At 44.9% G+C, this 18,666-nt stretch overlaps 1 protein-coding gene across 6 annotated transcripts in view; it reads left to right on the top strand.

The window, feature by feature from the left end:
* The window catches only part of myo1b (myosin IB), a 397,467-nt gene extending 392,167 nt beyond the window's left edge, over positions 1-5,300 (top strand). For all 6 annotated transcript variants that reach the window (XM_085985844.1, XM_085985845.1, XM_085985847.1 and 3 more), the window contains 2 exons: positions 923-1,050; positions 3,857-5,300. In XM_085985844.1, the coding sequence (XP_085841970.1) occupies positions 923-1,050; positions 3,857-3,980 (252 nt within the window). In that variant the 3' untranslated portion in view covers positions 3,981-5,300. The remainder of the gene's footprint in view (positions 1-922; positions 1,051-3,856) is intronic.
* Positions 5,301-18,666: the final 13,366 nt, after the last annotated feature.

Here is an 18,666-nt window from a genome sequence, read left to right as displayed (position 1 = left end):
GTGGGTAGCACTCTCGCCTCTGAGTCAGAAGGTTGTGGCTTCAAGTTCCACTCCAGAGACTTGAGCACAAAAATCTAGGCTGACACTCCAGTGGAGTGCTGCACTGTCAGAGGTGCCATCTTTCAGATGTGACATTAAAGCAAGGCCCCGTCTGTTCTCCCTGGTGTCCTGGCCAATATTTATCCCTCAGTCAACATCACTTTAAAAAAAAAACACACATTATCTGTTCATCATCACATTGCTGTTTGTGGGAGCTTGCTGTGTGCAAATTGGCTGCCGTGTTTCCTACATTACTACAGTGACTAAACTTCAAAAGTACTTAATTGGCTGTAAAGCCTGATGTCCTGAGGTTGTGAAAGATGTTATATAAATGCGAGGCTTTCATTGAGATATGGTTATATGTGAGCTCCTTCTAGTGACAGGAAAAGATATTGCAATACTAAAAGTTGCTACTCTTTCCACAGGACTGACCTGCATTGTGTTAATATTTTATATAAATCGTGAGGCTTTTTTTAAATTAAAGCTCAGTAAAGTGAAGAATGGAACACTTTTCCATTTTTGGCATTTAATATTCCCAGGTCACGTGACTTTGTTTCACCGGCAAACGTTAATTCCAGCCCGAAAAGAGTGCCCTTCACCACTGTGACTTTTTCCGTTTCCTAAACATCAATCTGCAGCAAATTATGGACAAATTGTGCTATGAACCTGGGGCCACTGCTCATTTCATGTGGGGAGGACTCTTGCAACCAGCAGAGCGAGAAGGCTTTCATCCTAACAGTTTGGATTGGATTCGAGCTGAAATCTCAGAGTTGAGCGCAATAGTGTACTGGCTCATGTCTAGAGTTCAGACCCTGATGATGGTGAATTACTACATCATGTAATACATGCAGGAACACTAATTCCACCAATCTTTTTATCATAGGGTTCCACAGCTGCTGCTAAGGGCGATTTTCTTTTCACCAGTGACCGCTTAATTGAGATTATTACCAAGCTTTATCGCACAATATTCTTCAAAACCAATCAGAAGATAAATGTTGAGATAAACAATGAGTAAGTTCTGATTTTTTTTTAAGAAAATTAAAAACCATGAATGTTGCAAATCCGTTTAAAATGCTGGAAATGTACACAAAGTTGCTCAAGATCTGAGGGTGGATGGAGGGTTAACCCTTTGCGTACAACCCTTTGTCGTAATGTGCGTTCAGTTCTGGGCACCACACCTCAGGAAAGATATATTGGCCTTGGAGAGTGTGCTGCACAGATTCACCAGAATGATACCAGGGTTAAAAGGGTTAAATTATGAGCACAGGTTGCCTAGACTAGGCTTGTATTCCCTTGAGTATAGAAGCTTTTGGGGTGATCTAATTAAGGTGTTTAAGATGATTAAAGGATTTGATAGGGTAGATAGATCAAAGGGGACAACCTTAAAATTAGAGCTGGGCTGTTCAGGGGTGATGTCAGGAAGCACTTCTTCAGACGAAGGGCAGTGGAAATCTGGAACTCTCCCTAAAATGCTGTTGCGGCTAAGTCAATTAAAAATTTCTAAAATGAGATTGATAGATTTTTGTTAGACAAGGATATTAAGGGTTACAGAACCAAGCTGGGTAAATGAAGTTAAGATACAGATCAGCCATGACCTCATTGAATGGCGGAACAGGCTTGAGGGATTGAATGGTCTACTCCTGTTCCTGTGTTCCTATCTGAAGGATCATACGCAGCACCTTAACCAGTCATTTTCCTTTAAGTAAGTAAGCTCTGCATGCTTAAAAGTAACAGAGTGAAGCTATGGTATCCACTCTTTGACTTTCCATCTGCTGGTAATGGTAGAAGTTCCTACTGCTAGGTTCATCTTCCCCCCCCCCCCCCCCCCCCCCCCCCCCACCTCCACCATTTCCCTAATGGTACGGAACGGCCACTAGAGCTTGGGAAAAGGAAGAGGCACTACTTAATTGTTAACACTGCTTAGTCCTGGCTGTTCATTTCTGGCAACATTTTAGTCACCATTCTTGTAACCTGCAGACCAGCAGGAACTTAGTCTTACCTCTGCTGCCACTTAAAAATGTGATCTCAGTTGGATAAAGCAGGGTGACTTTGACCTCAATTTAACTCCTTAGGGCAATAGGATCCCAGTAGAACATGGTTTAAAAAAAATGTTTTTGAAACAGTTCATCTTTTTAAAGAAATAAACAATTTACTTGAGTTAGATTTTCAGAGGCCCCACCCATGGCAAAGTACCTGGCCTGCTGTGAGGGGGGGTAGGGGGGATGTAAAACTGTGAGTATGTAGCCCACAGGTGCTCTCGTGTTCTGAAGAATACAATTGCCACAGGATATCAAGTCCTCTTGATGGATATTCTAATATTTTAATGTTATAAACACCATCCACAAGAGGACAGGTTAGGTTGGTTGTGTGTGGGGTGGTTAGTGTCTATTGACATAAATGTTTGTGAATCCAGCACCATTCACTGTTACTACCAGTAAAGTTGGGTTTTGTGATAAGAGCATAGTTAAGGGGCGGAAGAATTTACTTATACTTTTTATTAAAAGCTTTAGAGAGGGAAAAAATGTATAATTAAACTAATTAAATGTAAGGCAGAATGAGACAAGTGGGAAAGTCAGTGTATTAGGTATGGTTTAATGGTTATTCAGAGAATAGGATGCAGGTACTTGCATTCTTTCACAGCTAGGCTTATGGTCTCAGGCAAGGCCACATCTGAACATTTTCAGCTATTTTTCTGCGGATCACATGTGTGTGCCATTTAAGTGGCAGTTGACTTGCATCCAGTAGAAACCTTTTGAGACCATGTTTATTTATCCATTAACAATTCAGTAGAATAATGGAACATTTATAGTAAGTGGTCACTCAGGCGTAAGCAAGTTTTGGGAGACCATAAATGGTACGGGAATCCTAAAGACGATGCCAAATAGTCATTGAGAAAATCCTACCCATGTGTTTACATTGTTTTTACACTGCAGTTATCTCAAAGCCTCACCTAATGCCACTCAGTTTGGATATTAGAAAGTACGCAAGAGCAAGGTGACTTGCTTTTTTAATGCCAGGCCTTCCCTTTGAGGAAGTGTCTGGCCTCTGATCTGTGCCTCTCCCTGTTGGCGTGGCCAAGCTTGCTGTGCAGGAATCAGGAGGGTGAGCCCATATCCTGCTCCTCCATTTTTTAGGCACTATATTTCATTGCTTTGTTGGTCAAGAGGTGGACTGCTATAAGGGCCAACTTTCTTATTTCCTAAACCGATTGAGCATACTTCAATTGGTGTATATTTCATGGAGCACTGGGCATTTCACTTTGTGCCTTTGCTGCACACAGTCACTGACTGTTCTGTATTGTTCCTATCACTCACTACAGGTTTTGGGTATGCTGCCCACATTGAGCTTCACATTAAACCTTTAAGAGGTTGAAGGGCATGTGACCAAGATCAAGTCAGCTTTTACACAGACCATCACATTTAATGTGGGGTGATTAATCCATTGTAATGCTAACTTTGTTAATGCAGGATGAGGCATTGGGGTTTTCATTGGCAATTTCCCAACAAGGGTGGAGGTGCTGTAATTGCTTAATCGTAAGCGCACTCTTGTGAAAATACAACTATTATACCTAGGACGACGGGAATGCAATTATTTTTTTTAAGTGTAGAATGGGGGGGGGGGGGGGACCCTGTGCTTTATGTGTACAGAGCATATGATCCATTTGAAAAACTGTGCATGTTGGGCTCTACCTGTTTGCAATGAAGTAGCGCTCCGTGTTAGGATTCTGAATTAACATGTGCGTAGTGTTCAGCAAGAAGCTGACTTCTCAAGTTTATATTAGGCAGTAATAAACGCTTTGCTATGTTTTGTTTTTTAGGTTTCTGGTTCAGTTCAATCACGATAAAGTCTGTGTGAAGTTTATTCAGGGGGCGCAGAAAAATGGCAACCTCCCTGCATGCAAGAGGAAAAATAATCGTCTCCTGGAAGTCACGGTTCCTTAACCACTGCAGTTTCCATCGATTCTGGGACAATTTATCACTGCACATATAGTTATATATTCTTTCTGTTAAGTTTCTTCTCCTGAAGCTGTGACTGGCTGATAACAGTTGTGTAATGTAACGGTGAAGTCAATTTATTCACTAATCCCAAGATTGCCACTAAAACAGTAAAAAAAAAGCAATGAGTTCCTTTCACTAATCTCAGGGTGGTAGCTCCCCTGTCACTTAGTGTGTGACAATGCTGCCCAATGTGGTATTGAGCTGTACAGACCAGGCAGGCCCCAGATTCAATTACTCGACTAGCTGATCGCAGCTTGGGCCGGCAGTAGAGCACTACAAATAGGCACATGGGATGTCTGGTGATCTCTCACTGCCAACAGTCACACATACCAAATAGCCACCTGGGTGAGGTATCAGAGGGTTGAGGTTCCAAACTTGTGGAACTACCTCTGCATGGGTCAGCATCTTCAGGAGAAAAGGGAGGGGTGGGGGGGGGGGGGGGGGTGGGGCGGGGCGGGCGGCGGTTGTTGGGAAATCTCTGGATGGGAAAGGATTACAGGACTTTTAAGTGTGAAACAGATTTTGGGGTTTTAACCAGATTCATGAACTTGGACCTAAGCTAGATGCCTAGGTGTGTGGAACATTATAGTCTCGGCTTTCTGCAAGGCAGAAGCTAACACTATATCGGGGGGGGGGGGAAATGATTGAATTTTTTTTAGCAAAGCAAGATGCCGCGGGCGATTATATTAATACATTGCAACTTTGCATATTAGAAGCTGTCACTTGGTTATGGGGATCAATCTTTCAGAGATCAGACAATTGCTGAACTGTGTACAGGAAAACTGCTTGTTTTGAAAAGAAATTATGCATTGTATGTATTATACAACGAAAAACACAGGTTTTAAAGCGTTTTGTAAAGGCTATTTATGTTGAATTTCTGGGAGAGTTCCTTGGTACAGACAGTCTGTGTAGAAAGCTGTAATGCAGCTGACAGGCCAATATAACTCTTGCTAAGTCGCTATGATTTATAGAATTTACACTACACATCTCTAAAAACAGTAACAGAATGAATTGCAATTCAGTGGTTCTTCACAAAGAAATGTTTGAGGTGATGAGATGTAAATAGATGGAAGTTGGTATTGTGATCAAAGTCTGATGTTTCATTGTGATGTAATGCTGTTATGCTGTAATGTTATAATCGTATTTTTGTATTTAATACCTCTTTCAAGCTCATCATGCCTGCAGAATTTGTGTATCAGACTACAGTCAAAACCAGAGTTAACACAACTGATTTATTAATCTTTTATAAATCTGTTAAATGTATTTGTCTGTGGTGTTTTCTATTGCATGCAGCAAAGTGAGAGTACCAAAAAATGCAGAAGGTGTGGGTTTAGTTAGTGGCCTGATCACAAAGCTCTTGTGTATTTAAATGAAGGATGACTGTCCTGAGTTAGGAATTATTGGGTTTGCGTGTGAGTAATTCCACAGGCACATGAAACTAAACCGAATGATTGGGGTTTGGCACAGAGTTGCACGTGCAGAACACAGTATGACAATATTAAAAAGGCCTTGCCTTCATGGGAAACATGTTCAAAAATTGGCTTTTCTGCCACTCCTCTCTAAAAGAGCTGTCTGTCATCATGATGACAACTAGTGCAAGTCTTCTTCTTTCGTATGGTAGTAGCAAAGCAAATCAGATGTCTATCTAAGTCAGATATCCAGGCCAAAGCTTCCAGTGTAACAGCGTGGATATCTTGTAGGCTGCCTGCGAATTTCCTCCGAGGGCAGTGCTCAATGATGTGCTCCAGGGTCTGATTAGTTGCTCCACAGTCGCATGATGGGGATGCTTTAATCTTCCATTTATGGAGAAGGTGGCAGCATCTACCATGACCAGTTCTGAGGGGGTTGATGGTTGTCCACTGTTTGCGAGGAAGGTTTGATCCTTCAGGTTGTACTGTGGGGTCCTCTACAAGGAATCCATTCCATATGTCACAGTTCTTCCAAGCATTTCATCATCGGTCATCAAGGTTGAAGGAAGATCGCTGAAGGGCTTCGGTGATGGTCCAAAATGGCCTTCTAGATTTGAGATGGGTTGGTGGTAGGTTGTTCAAGTCGTCCTGGATTGGCATGTCTTTGCTGGTGTGGTGGTTGTATTCTCTGGAGACTGCATGTTCGTGGCATAGGTGTGGTGGTGCGATGTTTGCAAGCATGGGCAGCCAAGGTGTTGGTGTCGGTAAAAGCATACCAGTGATAATTCTCATAGTAGAATTCAGCTGGACATCAATGGATTTGACATGTGGACTTGATAACCATGCTGGAGAGCAGTACTCCACTGTAGAGTACACCAGGGCGAGTGCTGCTGTACGGAGTGTTTGAGCGTCTGCTCCCCATGTGGATCCGGCAAGTTTCTGGATCAAGTTGACCCTTCTCCTTAGTTTCTTCCCAAGGTTCTGAAGATGTTGCCTATATGACCGGGTGCAATCAAGCGTGACTCCTAAATAGGAGGAGTTTTTGGCATGGTTTACTTCTGTGCCACAAAAGGAGACTTTCAAAGTTTGGCATGCTTGATAGGTATTGAGGTGGGTGTCGAGGTGACGATCTTTTGCGGGTTTGGCCGAAGTCGCCATCAGCAGAAGTAGGCCTCCATCCTCTGTAAATCACTGGTCAGGGTCTCCCTAGTGATGTAATGCAGTATTTCAATGTAATGAGGTCATTTTATTTTGTGTGTATTTATCTATTATTTATTCCTAGTGGCTGTTCAGTGAATTTGGCATTGGTGTCATTGAAAGACGCTTCAGAGTGTTGTTGATGCTGGATTCTTGTGATTTTTCTGCATCTCTGTACCAGTTGAGGTAATAGCTACAAGGGTTTGTCATTCACCCTATGGTATCTTCTGAGTCAAGCAGACCCAGGCAGGTTTGGGTACCTCCAACTTTGCTTGACTGCAGGTTCAGTAGATAAGTGATTAGAGCTTTGAATGCAGAGTCGGGAGTTCCCACTTTTGTCCCTACCACATGGTATAGTTTATGTAAAAATGCAGTGTCGTTATATTAGAGATCCACGAAAGACACAACTTTTTTTTATAAGATACTGTAATTTAACATAGGTGTTTAGTACTCTATATATGATCGTGTTTACCAGCTGCCTTATGTTAATTTGCACTCGCTACAAATCATTTTTAAGCCATTGCTTGAATGTATTACTCTCCTTGAATGAGATTTTCCAGCATGGACTGTGCATGTCCTACAAAACCCAGAGCAACTCCAAATACTTATTCTAGTTTCCATTGTGCTTTCCAAAGTTCAGTTATTATTTGCTATTTTGGTAGCTAAATTGCTATCTGTATTAACCAGTGTAAAAATACTTAGGTCAATCCTTTGGGACTTGGGGTAGAAATCTTGTGGTATCTCTTACATGGAGTAGCACTATGTAATATGCTGATATCTTTTTTCCTTGAATTCTGCTTTTGTGAGGACAGGTTTATACAAGACTCTGGAAAACACACTTACATTACTTTTCATGTTATATTTCACCCTTGTGAAGAAGCTACAAGCTATGGGCGTGCATGGCCAAATCTTGGATTTTATCAGAGATGTGTAATGCAGCTCCAACATCCATGTAAGGGTAGATTAAAGAGTCACTAAACTTATCTCTGGCAAAAGGGGAGTGACATGAGATGTCCACTGTCACCTATCTTTTTCAGTGTCTTCATCAATGATGTGTTGGATGGGTCATAAGGGACGAACTGGGAGAGCCGAGACATTTCTGAAAGCATTGACCTAGAGATTAGGCCGCAGAACACCCATCTTTCGTGCACTAAGCAGTCTCCTAAGCCTCCAATATGGCAGGCAGGAAGCACACTCTCATGAGCTGGAACTGCACTGCCCACCATATTGGTAAAGGCCAAAAATCTCAATGCAGCTTAAGCTTATGGCATATAAAACATGTATCTTGTGCATCTCCTCTTTATGGTTCAGCACACCTATACATGCAACAGGAGGGCGTCCTCTGTCTTAAATATGAGATCCAGGATCAAGTTGTGAGGTGGATTTCTGGCAACAAGAAAAAGAGCAGTTGCAGAAAGGGAGGACGGCACTCAACACCAATTTGCCACAGAGTATCATAAGAGCCCCTCACATGAGAACCTGGATTAATCAGTTACTGTTGAATAAGTTTGGTATGTAGCACTGGATTTTGACTTGTAGTATATCAAGATGGTTAGCATAATGCAAGCTGACCTGCGTAGGTCCTATCGCCACATTGAAGTGAGATTTCTGATCTATTGCTGGTGAGTTAGCACCAGAAATAATTACTTCACTGTCGTAAAAACCCAACTAGTTCACTAATGTCCTTCAGGGAAGAGAACTGGTCACCACTATCCAGTCTGGTATATAGGTGACTAGTTTACACTACATGTTTGACTCTTAATGTCCTCTGAAGTGGCTTCACAAGCCATTCAGTTGTACAAACAATGCTTGAAGAAGGAAGCCCACAACTACCTTCTCAGGGCAACTAGGAATGGTCAATAAATGCAGCCTTTCCAGCATTACCACATCCCAGAACAAACAAAAAAATGAGGAAACGCTGAGTCTTGAGATAGCAGCTGCTGGAAGATGTAATTGAAAGGCTGGGTATGGAAACATGTGCTCATATATCCCAGATATGGTCCCTATCCATGATTGGATTGGAGAGAGCCAAGCAGCTACTGCTGAGGATCCACATCTCCAACTGATGGAACCAATATTCAGTAGAGTTATCGTGTGTGCTATGCTGTGGTCAGGCAATACACTCAGATTTTGCAATGTGTTATGCTGCTTATCATGCTATTCCTGAGGAACTCCTGGTACCTTTTATTAAAATGAATTAATGGGATGTGGGCGTCGCTGGCAAGGCCAGCATTTATTGACCATCCCTAGTTGCCCTTGAGAAGGTGGTGGTGAGCCACCTTCTTGAACCGCTGCAGTCCGTGTGGCGAAGGTACTCCCACAGTGCTGTTAGGGAGGGAGTTCCAGGATTTTGACCCAGCGACGATGAAGGAACGGTGATATATTTCCAAGTCAGAATGGTGTGTGACTTGGAGGGGAACTTAGAGTTGGTGGTGTTCCCATGAGCCTGCTGCCCTTGTCTTTCTAGGTGGTAGAGGTTGCGGGTTTGGGAGATGCTGCCGAAGAAACCTTGGAGAGTTGCTGCAGTGCATTTAGTAGATGGTGCACACTGCAGCCACGGTACGCTGGTGGTGGAGGGAGTGAATGTTTAAGGTGGTCGATGGGGTGCCAATCAAGTGGGCTGCTTTGTCCTGGATGGTGTCGAGCTTCTTGAGTGTTATTGGAGGTGCACTCATCCAGGTAAGTGGAGGGTATTCCATCACACTCCTTACTTGTGCCTTGTAGATGTTGGAAAGGCTTTGGGGAGTCAGGAGGTGAGACACTCACTGCAGAATACCTAGCCTCTGACCTGGTCTTGTTGCCACAGTAATTTATGTGGCTGGTCCAGTTAAGTGGTGACCCCCAGGATGTTGATGGTGGGGGATTCGGTGATGGTAATGCTGTTGAATGTCAAGGGACAGTGTTTAGACTCTCGCTTATTGGAGATAGTCATTGCCTGGCACTTGTGTGGCGTGAATGTTACCTGCCACTTATCAGCCCAAGCCTAAATGTCATCCAGGTCTTGTTGCATGCGGGCATAGACTGCTTCATTATCTGAGGAGTTGTGAATGGCGCTGAACATTGTGCAGTCAAAAGCGAACATCCCTATTTCTGACCTTATGTTGGAGGGAAGGTCATTGATGAAGCAGGTTGGGCCTAGGACACTGCCCTGAAGAACTCCTGCAATGATGTCCTGGGGCTGAGATGATTGGCCTCCAACCACCACCACCATCTTCCTTTGAGCTAGGTATGACTCCAGCCAGTGGAAAGTTTTCCCCCGATTCCCATTGATGCCATACTCTGTCAAATGCTGCCTTGATGTCAAGGGCAGTCACTCTCACCTCTGGAATTCAGCTCCTTTGTCCATGTTTGGGCCAAGGCTATAATAAGGTCTGGAGCCAATTGGTCCTGGCGGAACCCAAACTGGGCATCAGTGAGTAGGTTATTGGTGAGTAAGTGCTGCTTGATGGCACTGTTGATGACACCTTCCATCACTTTGCTGATGATTGAGAATAGACTGATGGGGTGGTAATTGGCCAGATTGGATTTATCCTGCTTTTTGTGGACAGGACATACCTGAGCAGTTTTCCATATTGTCAGATAGATACCAGTGTTATAGCTGCACTGGAGCAGCTTGGCTAGAGGTGCGGCTAGTTCTGGAGCACAAGTCTTCAGCACAACAGCCGGGATGTTGTCGGGGCCCATAGCCTTTGCTGTATCTAGTGTGCTCAGCCGTTTCTTGATATCACGTGGAGTAAATCAATTTGGCTGAAGACTGGCTTCTGTGAAGGTGGGGACCTCAGGAGGAGGCTGATATGGATCATCCATTTGGCACTTCTGGTTGAAGATGGTTGCAAAGACTTCAGCTTTGTCTTTTGCACTCACGCACTGGGCTCCATCATCATTGAGGATGGGGATATTCATGGAGTTGTTTAATGGTCCACCACCATTCACAACTGGATGTGGCAGGACTGCAGAACTTTGATTGTGGGATGGCTTAGCCCTGTCTATAGCATGCTGCTTCCACTTTTCAGCATGCATGTAGTCCTGTGTTGCAGCTTCCCCAGGTTGGCACCTCTTTTGGGTATGCCTGGTGCTGCTCCTGGCATGCTCTTCTACACTCCTTATTGAACCAGGGTTGGTCCCTTGGCTTGATGGTAATGTTAGAGTGGGGGATATGCCGGGCCATGAGGTTACAGATTGTGGTGGAATACAATTCTGCTGATGTCCCACAGAGCCTCATGGATGCCCAGTTTTGAGCTGCTAGATCTGTTCTGAATCTATCCCATTTAGCACGGTGGTAGTGCCACACAACATGATGGAGGATGTCCTCAGTGTGAAGATGGGACTTCATCTCCACAATGAATGTGCGGTGGTCACTGCTACCGCTACCAATACCGTCATGGACAGATGCACCTGCGAAAGGTAGATTGGTGAGGCCGAGGTCAAGTAGGTTTTTCCCTCGTGTTGGTTCTCTCACCACCTGTCGCAGGCAGCTATGTCCTTCAGGACTCGGCCAGTAGTAGAGCCACATTGAAGTCCCCCAGAGTACATTCTGTGTCCTTGCTACTCTCAGTGCTTCTTCCAAGTGGTGTTCAACATGGAAGAGTACTGATACATCAGCTGAGGGAGGGCAGTAGTAGGATGCTTGACCTGAAGCCATGAGACGTCAATGGTCCAGGGCCACTCCTTCCTGACTGTATACCACTACCCCTGGTGGGTCTGTCCTACCAGGGATGATGATGGAGGAGTTTGGGACATTGGCTGAAAGATATGATTCTGTGAGCTCTTCCAATTTTGGCACAATTACCCAGATATTGGTGAGGAGGACTTTGTAGGGTCGCCTGGGCTGGGTGTGCCGTTGTCTTGTCCGTAGCTGGTGTCGTGTGGTCCGTCTGGTTTTATTCTTATTATTGTTTCAACTGGCTTAATTTACACACTGGTTTTCATTGCTGTGGGAAGCCAATTTTAAAAAAAATGCTTTTAGCCCTTAAATAACAAATGTAACACTGTGGCGGTTCCACCGGGTGTCCCTTACATATATAATGTACATAATTCACTTTAACCTAACTGTATGTATATTACTTACCTGTTTGGGCCGTTGCCCCTTTAACTTACCTGTTTGGGCCGTTGCCCCTTTAAGACGCGCCCTAGCGCGCTGATGTCACGTCACGTATCACGTGACGCACCTAAACGCATCGGCCACCGGCCTAGTTCGGCCGTCCGCTCCCTCGACGGTTGCAATGGCCAGCCACACTGCCGGGTGCCTCTCCCGCGACTTCGGCTGCAACGGCCAGCCTCAGTGCCGGGTGCCTCTCGCGCTCGTGACTTCGGCTGCAACGGCCAGCCTCAGTGCCGGGTAGACATGTCGACGTATCGGCGCGGGTCACGTGACCGCCCCAAGCGCGGGCGAACGCGCTGACATCATGACGCGGTCACGTGACGCCCAAAGCGCGGGAAAACACAGCCGAGCGTGATGACGTCATCACGCTATCCAGAGGACTGCGGACTCGGTCCTCGTGGCATCCCCGCTGGGGAAAGACCTACTCTACGGCGCTCCTGCAACCATCTCACTTACCTGCTGTATTTCGTCTGCTTCCTGCATTAAAGAACTTATTTATTGTTCTCCTGAATTCGAACTCGATTAATTAGTAGGCATTCATCCAATACCTGCTGATGTCAACCCGAATTCCTACAATTGGTGACCCAACGACGTGAGTACGGGAGCTCATCAATTCCTACACTACAATTGGTGACTCCTTATCAGTGAACAATTTTCATGGAAGCAACGCGCAGCCTGAACCTCGTCTTCACAGAAGACGACCGACAAACACCAATTCCTACATTGGCGACCCCACCTTTGCGAATGTATTCACAAAGGAAGCGCAGCCTGGAGGTGATCCCGTTTTTCACGGACAAAATGCAGCCGGACCCCGATTTTTGTGAACAATTTTCACAAAAGAAGCACGCCATGGAAGCACCAGCCGTTCCGCTGTCACTACCGCAATTCAGGGAGAAACAACCGCCCTCATGCTTTGTAAAGGTAGAAGCCCTGTTCGCCGAGAACATCGATGCGTCGCAGACCACGCATTTGCTTACGGTCTCCGTTTTCGACTTTGCTACCGCCACGCGGGTCGTCCGCCTCTACGTCCAATGCAACAGCAAGTATAAATCTCTCCAAGCGCGGGGTACAGCATGTTCGGGCCCACAAGATCGGAGCGCGCCCTGCGGGGATACCACGAGGACTCACCCCCGCGACCCACGAGGACTCGCTCCTCACGAACCACGAGGGCGCACTCCTCGCACACCACGAGGACCCATCCCTCGCGAACCACGAGGACCCATCCCTCGTGAAACACGAAGACTCATGCCCCGCCGACGACGCACCAGCCCGTCAGCCTGCTGGTTGTGTTACCTACCACACTTTTCGGCGAGACAAGAAGCATGCCGCCCTCCCGGCTGTTTTCTCCTATAGCAAGAACAACTACAAGTGTTGCCACCCTCCGGGCAGAGTTTACCCCTACCGAAATTCTCAACAACCTGGACCGTTGCCGCCCTTTCTCCAGTTTTCTCCTTAACAAACGCAAACATCTACTGACGCTGCAAACATCGAGGACGGGTCCAACGGGCATCTCGCAGCCGTGATCAGCCACGTGAAAGTTGCTGTCCTCACCGATCACTGATCAACGCAGCAACTTTTCACCCTCCGTTATGTTATTGTCGTAGCACAATGGCACGCACCGTTCCATGCGTTCCAGCCTCCCGAGGAGTTCGCTCACCTGTCGGCGAGTTCACCGACCTCGCCTGTCAAGTCCTTCTGGATCGCTCGTTTGGTGTTCCTGCAGAGTTCGTCAGAACAAGGACTTGTTTCAACATCAGCGGAGACATCGCCCGCGTCCGCCCAACCTGCCTGTCACCCTGACTAGGCCTGCTGTTTCGCACGTCTCCACGGTCTTTCGCCTGATGGATACGTTTTATTCGCCACGACGTGCGTAAGGATCCGCTTACAACCAGCATCTTCAGAACTGGCCCGCCAAGTTGAGACAGCACGCCCGCCGAGACCACTACTCGTCAGACCATCTCATCTTTGGACTTTCGTTAAAGCGAATTCTGGGGGGGCACATGTGGCGGTTCCACCGGGTGTCCCTTACATATATAATGTACATAATTCACTTTAACCTAACTGTATGTATATTACTTACCTGTTTGGGCCGTTGCCCCTTTAAGACGCGCGCTGATGTCACGTCACGTATCACGTGACGCACCTAAACGCGTCGGCCGCCGGCCTAGTTCTGCCGTCCGCTCACTCGACGGTCGCAACGGCCAGCCACAGTGCCGGATGCCTCTCCCGCTCCCGCGACTTCGGCCGCAATGGCCAGCCTCAGTGCCAGGTGCCTCTCGAGCTCGCGACTTCGGCCGCAACGGCCAGCCTCAGTGCCGGGTAGACGCGTCGACATATCGGCGCGGGTCACGTGACCGCCCCAAGCGCGGGCGAACGTGCTGACGTCACGACGCGGTCACGTGACGCCCGAAGTGCGGGAAAACACAGCCGAGCGTGATGGCGTCATCATGCTATCCAGAGGACTGCGGACTCCGTCCTCGTGGCGTCCCCACTGGGGAAAGACCTACTCTACGGCCCTCCTGCAACCATCTCACTTACCTGCTGTATTTCGTCTGCTTCCTGCATTAAAGAACTTATTTATTGTTCTCCTGAAGTCGAACTCGATTATTTAGTAGGCATTCGTCCAATACCTGCTGAGGTCAACCCGAATTCCTACAACACACAGAATATCAAACAAATTTAAACCATCACCCTCCTACTGAAAAAGAACAGCACATTTTCCATTTCCCAGAGAGACTCAAAGGCCATGCTGGCCTCCAATTCATTTTTTGGCAGCTTTTCTTAAGATTTATGTCCACCTTCCTCTAGTTCCTTGGTACGTGGCCATAAATACAGATGTAATGGTTCTGATCTCAGTTTTTATACATGTAGGTAGAATAGGTTAGTCTACAAAATACTGCATTTAGAAATCTACATCACACTGATTGAAACCTTGGGAATCTGGAAGTTTCTCAGAATTTTAAAATATTTTTATGGAATCAACAACAACGACGACTTGCATTAATATAGCGCCTTTAACAGAGTAAAACATCCCAAGGTGCTTCACAGGAGTATTAGAAAACAAAAAATTTGACATTGAGCCACATAAGGATAAATTAGGGCAGGTGACCAAAAGCTTGGTCAAAGAGGTAGGTTTTAAGGAGCATCATAAATGAGGAAAGAGTGGTAGCGAGGCGGAGAGGTTTAGGCAGGGAATTCCAGAGCTTAGGGCCTAGGCAACAGAAGGCACCGCCACCGATGGTTGAGCGATTATAATCAGGGATCCTCACCAGGGCCGAATTAGAGGAGGAACGCAAATATCTCAGGGCTGAAGGAGATTACAGAGATAGGGAGGGGCGAGGCAATGGAGGGATTTGAAAACAAGGATGAGAATTTTGAAATCAAGGCACTGCTTAACCGGGAGCCAATGTAGGTCAGCGAGCACAGAAGTGATGGGCGAACGGGACTTGGTGCGAGTTAGGACACGGGCAGCAGAGTTTTGGATGACCTCAAGTTTACGTAGGTTAGAATGTGGGAGGCCAAACAGGAGTGCGTTGGAATAGTCAAGTCTAGAGGTAACAAAGGCATGGATGAGGGTTTCAGCAACAGATGAGCTGAGGCAAGGGTGGAGACGGGCGATGTTACGGAGGTGGAAATAGGCGGTTTTTGTTATGCTGCGGATATGTGGCCGGAAGCTCATTTCAGGGTCAAATATGACACCAAGGTTGTGAACAGTGAAAGTTATGATTATTGCGATAAAAGCAGGCATTGTATGTTACCAACTGTTTTCATTAAAGTAGATCACAAGTTAATTGAAAGAATTGCTTTGGGTGCAATTTTACCTTTCTGGTTTTGTCTTTACTGTTAAGCTTTTAAATCCTGACTTGAAGGCATTTTTGTGATAAAATTTATAAATGGCTTGCTTATTGACAATATTAAGTGTAATGCTGTATGTTAAAACTATTGGAATTGTGCTGTTACAAAGGTCTGGAGTCATTGGATGTACATCCCAGTTGTTGCTCTGGGCCAGTATTACAGCCAGAGTATAATTGGCCAGGGGTGACTTGCCATCTGATTTTTCTCTCCACACCCTTCTCCTTTGTGGAATACGATTGGCTTCTGTTCATACCTCCCACAGCAGACCAACTGAGATCGGGGATTCGGAAGACAGCAGAATCAAAGCAGTGATCCGCCACTCTATAGTACTATGCTCTGCCATGCTGCATATCTAAAGCAATAATCATCTTCTCATTCTGGACAACAGTTTTGTGAAACAACTCCTAATCCAATGAATTTCTGGTTACTAGTTTGTTAATTATGGCAAGGCACTTCTTTGACTAATCTGATGAAATTGTATTGTTAGGTCATTGCCCTGTTTTGTGAAATAGCAACAGACTGGGATGTCTAGCCAGTTGCAGAATTTGCAATAGTTAAAAATCCAATTTTTTTTAATGACATTTGTTACTAATTCAGGTCTGCCATAGATAACGCCTTGGGTTCAGTGGCATCAGTCACTCCTATAAGTAGTTTGAGCATCTTACTTTAATAGGATTTGACACGATGGCACGACCTGGATATAGTACCTCCTTATGACTATATTCACTTAGTTCCAACTGATCTTTATTTTGTATCATTTTGCAAAGAACATGCCATGCTTCTCTACTTCCTGGGCTCACCTTACTTGATTTAAACAAGATATATTCTAACTGCTCCAGCATATTTGACTCTATGAACCTCCCTTAACCTTTCACAGCTCTGATTAAAAGTCTGACTGCCATCACAGCCTTCTTGTTTCCCAAAAGCCTCTTGCACTCTCTTATATCCCATCTGCTCACAGACTTTTCAACACAGTGGATGTGAGATGTTTTTTGATTACCTGGACAAGCTAATAAATTGCTTATTGTTTAGTCTCTTGGGAAACCAACTTTCATTCAGCATATTTATTAACCACCTTTTGTCTGGATGCCTTTTCATAAAACTTGTGAGAATACACTTTGCTTAAACTCAACATTAAAAGTAACTTTATTTCTCCAAATCTTTTCTGTGGGAAAAATGGGCAAAAAAAATCCTGAAATGTTACAACCATGTATAGGCTTTATAGAAACGCATGGTTAAAAAACACAATGAAAGCACAGTGCGGCATTCCTGATGGATATAATTTTGACTGATTTTCTCTCTTCCTGTCATGAAGCCAGTGATTCGTGCTGGGGTACAGATCCGCAGCTTCTAGGAGCCCTCCAGTGGCCATTATTCATATGTGTGAACCTATACAGTGAGTGGTGGTGGGCTATGTTACACCATGGAGCATCCCCAAACTAATACTTTACAGGAGGGGTCACAGAATAGTGACCAGGAGTGTGAGTTTTGGCAATTTCTTTTTCTCCCTGTTATCATCAATTACTTTTCCATCCATTTTCTCTCACCCACCTGTGCAAATTATTCTGAGTGGAGAGACTGGGGTGCTCTCAAGCCATGACAATAACCCGTTGTACTGGGACATTAGGAGGGGCACGAGAGTGGGTTAGGATGATTTATCCACTCTGCCTCAGATGAAGTGCTTCCCCAGATGTTGTAGCTAAGTTTGGGAACTCACTCACTGGGAACAGTATGATAAAACTCACATTCTGTTCTCTGAGAGCATTGACACCAACTCTTATAAGTCAGAATTGAGTACACAGAGAGCACCGATTGATTCTGAACTTGGGACCATTAGGGAAAAGACACTGTAAACACACTAGTTGTTTCAAATTGATGGAAATGTGCAGTGTACCCAGCACAAATAGAATGTTTGTGAACAAAGGTCAGATGTCTGAAACATTGTTGGCAGATTATTAAAGTTTCCTTTCACTCCAGATGTTCTAAATCATCGTTGGCCAACTGCTGGTGGTAAAATCCTGCCTGACTATGGATCTGATTGTTAAATGTCCCCTGAGACAGCTTATGATAAATTGCTGGTTAAAAAAATTAAAAATAACTGCAGCTTTTGTTAGTCCCAATTGCTGTGTTCCCACAATCCACTTTGCTGGGAAAATCATTCCCCTTTCAAAAGGTCTCTGCACAGTGTTAGTTGACTGTTGGAATCCAGCCATGACTGCCAGTGACATGAGCTTAGCGTTTCAAAAAAATGCTTGCTACATTTTAAAGAAGCATTCCTTCATAAATGGGGTCCAGACACACACATCTCTTAATGCCAATTTGTACACAAACTTGTCAGTGGTGTTTAGAGTGTCCTTGTGACATCTGCTACATAGGTGGGAAAACATAAACACAAATCACCTTCTATTGCTATGTTTTGGTCTATCAGGAACAATGCTTCCCTCATACTGTGCTTAATACCGACACAGTGCTCACTCAGAATTTATTTTTTTGGCCATTGCATCACTTCGGGTTTCCATTTAAGGCAGGGGAAAAGTTGAAAAGTGACAGTGGGAAATTATTCAAGATTTTGAGGGGCACAACGCTAAATATTTTTTTTTACAATTAAGTGCAGATCTTTTAAATGAGCCATGTTACAAATGAGGACCTGTTACAAGAGGTTGTTATGCAGAAGTTAATTATTTTCTATGCCCCTTTATGTGCAATTTTGCTGATTATCTTCAGACTTAATGACCAAGAAAGACCAATAATTATTCTGATGCCTCACTGATACTAATTCAGTTGGTTATACCCCATCCCCCTTTAACTAAAGCAAATAGGAAAGTCTGGGAATTGTCAAGCATTGAGTTGGCAAAGTTCTTGTAAGGGTGCTGGTAAATTCCTAACATTACATGGATTTTTCCAGTCTGAGGTGGCGAATGGTGATACAAAGAAATACATTACATTTTGATCATTGGTAAGCTATAGCTAAATTTCCATTGCTGCCAGTTAACCGTCCACCAGACTGTTGTGATGAAGAACAGTATTTTTTTATAGCACATGCACTTGTCTTTGTTGGTTTGATCTA

This window comes from Somniosus microcephalus, chromosome 4, assembly GCF_052327205.1.
Source record: "Somniosus microcephalus isolate GS21.2 chromosome 4, FLI_Smic_1.0, whole genome shotgun sequence".
Taxonomy (NCBI): domain Eukaryota; kingdom Metazoa; phylum Chordata; class Chondrichthyes; order Squaliformes; family Somniosidae; genus Somniosus; species Somniosus microcephalus.
This window is presented reverse-complemented; position numbering and strand designations above follow the sequence as displayed.